At 53.2% G+C, this 6897-nt stretch overlaps 1 protein-coding gene across 2 annotated transcripts in view; it reads right to left on the bottom strand.

Annotated features, from left to right (window-relative positions):
- Positions 1-68: 68 nt before the first annotated feature.
- Positions 69-6897, bottom strand: part of RYR1 (ryanodine receptor 1) — a 97528-nt gene continuing 90699 nt past the window's right edge. For both annotated transcript variants that reach the window (XM_044667388.1, XM_044667389.1), the window contains 15 exons: positions 6274-6365; positions 5793-5943; positions 5482-5568; positions 4596-4853; positions 4366-4496; positions 3761-3803; positions 3479-3609; positions 3320-3380; positions 2776-2922; positions 2556-2690; positions 2097-2253; positions 1654-1718; positions 761-861; positions 545-596; positions 69-331 (listed from right to left, as the gene is read on the bottom strand). In XM_044667388.1, coding sequence (XP_044523323.1) covers positions 236-331; positions 545-596; positions 761-861; positions 1654-1718; positions 2097-2253; positions 2556-2690; positions 2776-2922; positions 3320-3380; positions 3479-3609; positions 3761-3803; positions 4366-4496; positions 4596-4853; positions 5482-5568; positions 5793-5943; positions 6274-6365 — 1707 coding nt within the window. In that variant the 3' untranslated portion in view covers positions 69-235. The remainder of the gene's footprint in view (positions 332-544; positions 597-760; positions 862-1653; positions 1719-2096; positions 2254-2555; positions 2691-2775; positions 2923-3319; positions 3381-3478; positions 3610-3760; positions 3804-4365; positions 4497-4595; positions 4854-5481; positions 5569-5792; positions 5944-6273; positions 6366-6897) is intronic.

Raw genomic sequence — 6897 nt, 5'->3', positions numbered from 1 at the left:
AATACACACATCCCACCCCTACTCTCCTGTCCCAGAATACCACCAAATCACATTCCAATTCACAGAACTGCAGAAGAAACCCTTTATTCCAGAGGGACCCCTTTCCCACAGGATATATTGCACTGAGTGGAGCTGAACCCTGGGATAGGGGATCTCAAAAGAGGAATAAGGCACTTGAGGTGAGGGGAGAGGGAGGGAAGGGGTTCTGGACAGGATGGGGAGGAGCCTGGGCTTCTCAGGCCAGCTGGTCTTCATACTGTTTTCGGAAACAGTCACCAGCTGGGAAGAAATCCCAGCAACGTTCTTGGTACATCTTCCAGACATAGGATTCCTGGTGGGAGAAGGGATGGGCAGACAGCCAAGCACGGAAAGGAAGGATACACAGTCAATAGTCCTGTCTTGACCCTCTTGATTATCCCATGCATCCTTGTTCCAGCATCTCCTCTTCCTATCTAGGCCTTCTTCAGAGCACTCCCCCAAAGGGTACTGAAGTCTCCCCACAGTATACCCATCCTCCCCATCAGGTGTCCCCAAACCCCCTCACCTGTCCTGTGTGTTCTGTCTCATCCTTATTGATCAGATACATCAGGAAAAACCTGATGAGGAAAGGGACAGACATCATGAGAGGGGCCAAGCCAAGGAGACCCTAATCCTACCACATCCTGTCTGTTTTCCTCTCCCCTGGGGATCCCTCCATTTTCTTTGGAATCCACCCTGGCCCTGTTCTCTCCCCAGATTGGCCAGCAGAGCCAGCACTCACATGTAATTGGCCAGGTTGTGTTCCTCCAGCGTGTGAGTCTCAAAACCATGGGGCGTTGTATCAAAATAGTCACTTCCAATGCCACAGATGAAACATTTGGTCTTGGGGGCAGATAGTGGGGTGAGGGAAGAAGGGGAGACTTAGGGCCTGAGATCTCATCAGCCTCCCTATATCCCCACAGGACCCTCTGCCACATCCCAATAAGAACCCCTCCTCCCCCCCCCCCCCATGAGAACCTCCCTAGCCAGTCCACAGCCTTCTCTAGACATCTCCTATTCAGGATTTCAAAGCTCTTCCCATACCCCTGGGATCCTATAAATACTTAAATAAATTCCCAAGCTTCTCATGGTCACCCCTGGGGCTGCCCATGTTCCTTTCAGGTACTCCAGGACCCCCAAATCTGTCCACATTCTCCCCTAGAGTTTAATCCTAACAGAACCGTGTTTGCTCTTCCCCCGACCTCAAAGTATTCTCCCTGAACTTGTTGGTGCCATCCTTCAAGGCCCAACTCTGCCAGCCATGGCCACTGCCTCTGGGCAGTCTTCCTGCTTGGCCCCTTGGGGAAAAGTGTTGGTCTCTCCTCAGATTCCTCCTGGCCTTCTTCTTGGCACTCCCTTCAGTCTCTTATGTCATACATATTCATGGACTTGCCCTTCCCTATTAGACCTTCAGATCCTTAACTCTACCAAGCCCTGCCCTGTGCCATGATCAGGTGTGTCCGCCTCATCCCCACCGGGGACTTCCTGGTCTGGGAAGGCCTAGCAACAAGTACAGGACATGTGTGTCCTGACTGTCCATGACACGTGTGTTGAATGAATGCACTTGGGACCTCACCAAACTCTCCCCAGACCCCTCCAATTCTTTTCCCAGACCCCTTCCTCCAGGGCTGTTACCTCCATGTCTTCCTTTACTTGTTCTTGCTGGTCTCGGAGCTCCCCAAAAGCATCAATGATCAGACCTGTGAGGAGGAGGGGAATAAGGGTCACCATCCCCTAACTCGGACCCTTTTGCTTGATTCTGACACCCACTACATCCCCAGCCTGGCTTTGTCCCTTTCCCCCAACCCGGAGCCTGGAAGGAATATGCTGGTGAAGAGTGTGTTTATGGGTTAGTGTGGCAGAGCGAGCAGGACTAGGCGGCTCAAATCCTCACACTTGTCAACTGAGGGACTTTGAGCGTTCTGGACCTCCCTGGGGCTTATTCCTAAATGGGCCTCTTGGGTCTCTTCCAGCTTTGGATCTTTGACCCTGAGTCCCCCGATCCAGGCCTTCCAGCCTTGACTCCTGACCCCAGTTGCCAACACCCCTCCTCTCTCCCAAGTCTGGGCCCTCCTGACCTTGGATGATGGCCAACAGGATGACAATGACAAAGAAGAAAAAGGTGATGTCAAAAACCACCCGGTAGAGCTCGTATTCATCCCCTGCTGGGTCTTCAATCTCGTCCCCGATGCCTCCGCCGGCTCGGACACCCACGTACATGTGGAACAGGTAACACTGGGAGGGGAGCAGCATGAGGATTTCTGTAATTCTTGCTGGGGGGTGACCTCAGCTTGGGGCTTCTGAGCTGCAGTGGGCTAGGCTCACTGAGCCTAGCCCCAGGAGGGGGAGTGGAGGCCACCAGGCTACTGAAAGAAGCCTATAGGGCCCAGGTAGGCAACAGCTGGCCAGAGCTTCCCCCCGTCAGCACTGGGAGTGGCTGCTGAGTCCTGCTGGGAGACCCAGGTATCGGAGGCAAAAAAAAGTGATTCTGAACCCTCCCCGTCCCCAGTTCTCGGTGGCTCCCCAGGCCATCTCACCGTCATCATGTCATCACATTTCATGTCCGGCTCATCCTCATCCTCACTTTTATTGTAGAATTTGCGGAAGAAATTGAAGGCCACGACCGTGTAGAGATAGACCACGACCGCCAGCAGACCCACCGTCATCACCAGCTGGGGAAGAGTCCCGGCTGCTGGTGATGGGGCCAGCGCTCGAGCCCCAGCCTCTCCCAGCCCCCTGCCCTGCTCCCCCAGGCACCTGCTTCCCATTGTGGGTGACAGAGGACAGGATGGTGCGAAGGGTCTTGACTCCCATGGCGATGTCCAGCAGGTGAGCAGCGAAGAAGAAGTTGTTATAGTGACCGAGGAGGGACATGACCAGGTACCAGATCAAATACAGAAATGACTGGGAGAGAGCAGCAGAATAAGGGACAAGGCTCAGAGGAGGCACAGGCCTTAACGCTTTGGGGGCAATGAAGAACATTTATTTACTCATTTTGAACCTCTTACCTTCTGCCTTAGAATCAGTACTAAATATTGGTTCCAAGGCAGAAGAGTGGTGAGGGCAATTGGGGGTCTCCAGGCTCGGTTCTCTATTCACTGAACCATCTACCTGCTTTTTCTCTAAGGGATACTTTAGGGAGCAGAGTCAGGAACATGTTGGGGGTATCAGAGAGGTGGAAGACACTTTGAGGGAGCCCATGGGGTAGCATAAAGGCATGAAGCCTCCTCTAAGGGAGCAACCACTGAGGTTTCTCCTTCCCACCTCCATGGCCCACATACTTCCAAAGTGCCCTACTCACATTATCGGTGAAGATGACACCAAATTTCCAGATTTGGTATTTGACGTCTATGGACATGATCCTGAGGGAAGGATGAGGAAGACAGTGGATAGATTAGAAACTTTCTGGAGTTCCCTCGTCCTCCTTCACCAGTCCCACTGGCGCTGCTTGGCCTCATACCATGTGAGCAGTCCTGAGGGGGGTTCTGGTCTCTTTTCATTTTGTGCCGTGATCTCCAGGCTGGCCAGATCCATGCCCAGTAACTCCGCAATCCGCTCCCGACCAAAGATGTCTCCGTGTTTCTCCAGCACCTAGGAAAGTTGGGGAGGGAAGGGTTAAATACATCCCTCGGCCACAATGGGCCCAGGAAAAGACAAATTGGATACTCCCAAGGAAACCCTGTGAAGGGTTAAGAGAATTAGGGATGAGGTGAGGGTCTCCATTCCCTTTGGGCCTCCTTACCTTCCTTTTCACAAACTTGTCCCAGTAGTTGCTGGGGAAGGATCTGGAGGAAGAAATTATAGGCGGTGGGAACAGGGACTGATTGGAGAACTCAGATTTTTGGCTTCCTAGGCCCTAGATGTTTCTGAATTCCCTCCCTCTGTGATCTTTCTGCCACCCCATCTCAATCCCTGCTTCTTTTTTGGGGTATCTCATAACGATCTACCATGTTCCTCCATATTCCTCTTTGAGAGCCCCCCATTCTCCCACTGCTCACTCCAGCTCAGGCCTCTTATGTCTGCCACACTGGGCTTTCCCCAATCATTCCTTTATCTCCTCAGGGTTCCCCTGAGCCTCCCACTTGCTTCCCTGGGATTCCCTGTATCCCCCCTCCCCCTCAGAGCCTCCCTTCTGTATCTCCCTCCTAATCCCTGCATGTCGCTTCTCTGGGGTCCTCGAATCTCATTCCCCCCAGCATCTCTCCCTCTGTGTCATCCCATCTTTTCCCCATAGCTTCACCTTCTGTCTGGTCCCCCTGGTCTTGCTCTGGAGTTCTTGTTCCCCAAACCCCACCTTCCCATCTTAAGTCTTCTAGGGCATCCCCAGGGGGACTTCGGGCACCGTACGGGGTGTTAAGCACCAGTCGATCCCACTGTCCCTTTACGTCATCATCCTCCGGCTGTTCTGTGATGTAAAGCCCGTCAAACTCTAGTTTCCGGGCTAGCTCCTTCTCGCGTTTAAAGATGACCAGCGGTACCTGGGAGCACCCGGGGAGGGGAGACCTCAGAGATCATGGGGTCTGTCAGAAGTCAGACCCAGACCCCAGCCTCTCAGGCTGACCCTCCCCGGATCCCACCTTGAGACAGTTGTAGCCGATGATGCAGAGGAAGGCAATGAGCGTGTGCAGGATGCTGAGACCTCGAAGGGCAGGTTCCATGTATCCCGTGCTCTCCTCCAGGAAGTAGTAGACCATGTTCTCCTCCTCCTCATCCTCCATCTCCTCCCCGACCCCGGAGCCCATGCCAGATCCCAGGAAGTCCCCAGAGCCTGAGCCCGACAGGCCCTCAAGCCCTGAGCCTTCCAGGTCCTCCTCACCTGGAGGAGAGTCAGACACCTGCAGGGAGGGCATGGGGATAGTCACGGAGGGGTCTGCGCTTCACCGATAGTCCCAGGGGAACCAAGGACCAGAGGTCAGGGTGCCTAGCTTTTAACTCCTTTCACCACAAAGGCTCAGAACCCAAATTAGAGAATCTTAGATACAGTGATGGAAGGGACTTTGAGGTTTAACTGACTAGTCCTGCCCATCTCCATTTTTACGTATGAGGAAATTGAGGCATAGAAAGGTTAGGTGGCTAGCCCAAGGCCACACAGGGTGTATGAGTTAGAGGCAGTTTTTGAACTCAGGTCCTCTGATTAGGAGTCTTTCTATGGAACCACAATACCTTGCAGAGCAAGACCCACTTAAGCACCCACATATCCAGCTTCCTAGCCCTTATTGCCCAAGTGAGAGAAGGCCAGATGACTGGCATCCAGATGCTTATTGCCTTTCAAAGCATACTGGCCCTCAGTTTGCTTTCTCCAGGGGATGAGGGGGCCCAAATGTCAAAGAAGGCAAATTCCCTGCCTGCTCTATGGACCTGAGGACCAGGTTATCCAGGCTATGGGACTTCCTTTCCCAGGCTCTGAAGGGACCCAAGTGAACCCCCAAATTAGCCCCCTGGCCACCTCCATTTGCCTGATACCTTGTAGAAGAGCAGGATGAAGTTGATGGCAAAGGCCAGGAAGAGGGCAAGGAATCGCAGGGTATAGAAGTTTCTGGAGAGGTAGTTCTGGTAGGGACCAGGGAAGAGAGGGAAGGAGGGAGGGACTGAGTCCTCCCTCAGTCCCTCAGGCCAGGAGAGAACAGAGGGCTGGTGTAGGAGTCTGGAAGAACCCTGGGAGGGACCTCAGGGACTTCCTGGGAATGGGTAGCAGGGCCTTGGACCCTTCCCCCTTCTCCCTTCCTCCTTGGTCCCACATAGCCATCCCTCCCACTGGCCAGGCTGGTCCTTACCAAGAACTTGACTCTCTGCACTTCTAGTTCCTCCCAGAAGTCTGGGCCCTCCGATTTGGCATCCTCCTTCCGAGGTGGAGATGGGGCAGCTGCCTTCTTGGGAGGCTCAGGTGCTGGCTCTTGGGACCCTTCCTTCTCTCCATTCTCAGCACTGAGGTGGGAGGGCAGTTGGTGGGGATAAGAGGAACATAAGGGTGAGATCAAGGAGACAACAGATCATCAAGACCTTCTCAATTTAGCTGGTAACTCCAGGGTCATTGGGATTATGGGATGGACAGCCAGAAGGATTCCAAAAGGTCACTTGTTTCAGCCCCCTCCTTCCCTAGATGGGTCAGGCCAAACCCTGCCTTCTGCCTCGAAATTCAGCATTCTTCTCACTCTGGTTAGAGGATGGATGATGGAAGGTGCTTGGAATGAGGCCTGAGCGCTCACGTCAGGGCTACCAGATGCCTTAGGTCAAGGGTCAAATAAGGCCACTCACTCAGCTTTCTCGGGTTCTGGCTCAGGCTCTGGCTCAGGCTCTGGTTCTGGCTCTGGTTCTGCTTCTAAAGCTTGTTCTTCTCCTCCCTCCAGCTAGCGGTGGGCAGAAGACCGGAGGCTGAAGGACCAGCATCCCCTCTCTGCATCCCTCCACCCCACTGTTCTCTGTAGGTCTTTTTGCCTATGAATGCCCTCCTCTCTGTCTAGGTCTCTCTCCCTCAGGATTCTTTCCTAGCCCTGCTTTCTTCCCCAGTTGTCTGCTGGGCAGTTATTCAGGTCTCTCCTCTCTCTATTCCTTCCTTCTATTTGCCTGCCATCCCATGTAAGTATCCCCGGTGGTCTGTTTGGGTATCCACATCTCACTTTTGCTCTTTATCTCTCTCTTCTCTTACCCTCTTTCCTTGCCTGCCCTCCCTGCTGGTCTGTGCCTCCTCTCCAGTCATCTACTCTGTCCCTATGCCTGGCTATGAATGGCCCTTCTCCTGTTCAACCCCCAACTTCCCTGCTGCCCACCCACCCACAATTTCATCTTTCTTTCTTTCTTTCTTTCTTTCTTTCTTTCTTTCTTTCTTTCTTTCTTTCTTTCTTTCTTTCTTTCTTTCTTTCTTTCTTTCTTTCTTTCTTT

This window comes from Gracilinanus agilis, chromosome 3 (genome assembly GCF_016433145.1).
Source record: "Gracilinanus agilis isolate LMUSP501 chromosome 3, AgileGrace, whole genome shotgun sequence".
Taxonomy (NCBI): domain Eukaryota; kingdom Metazoa; phylum Chordata; class Mammalia; order Didelphimorphia; family Didelphidae; genus Gracilinanus; species Gracilinanus agilis.
This window is presented reverse-complemented; position numbering and strand designations above follow the sequence as displayed.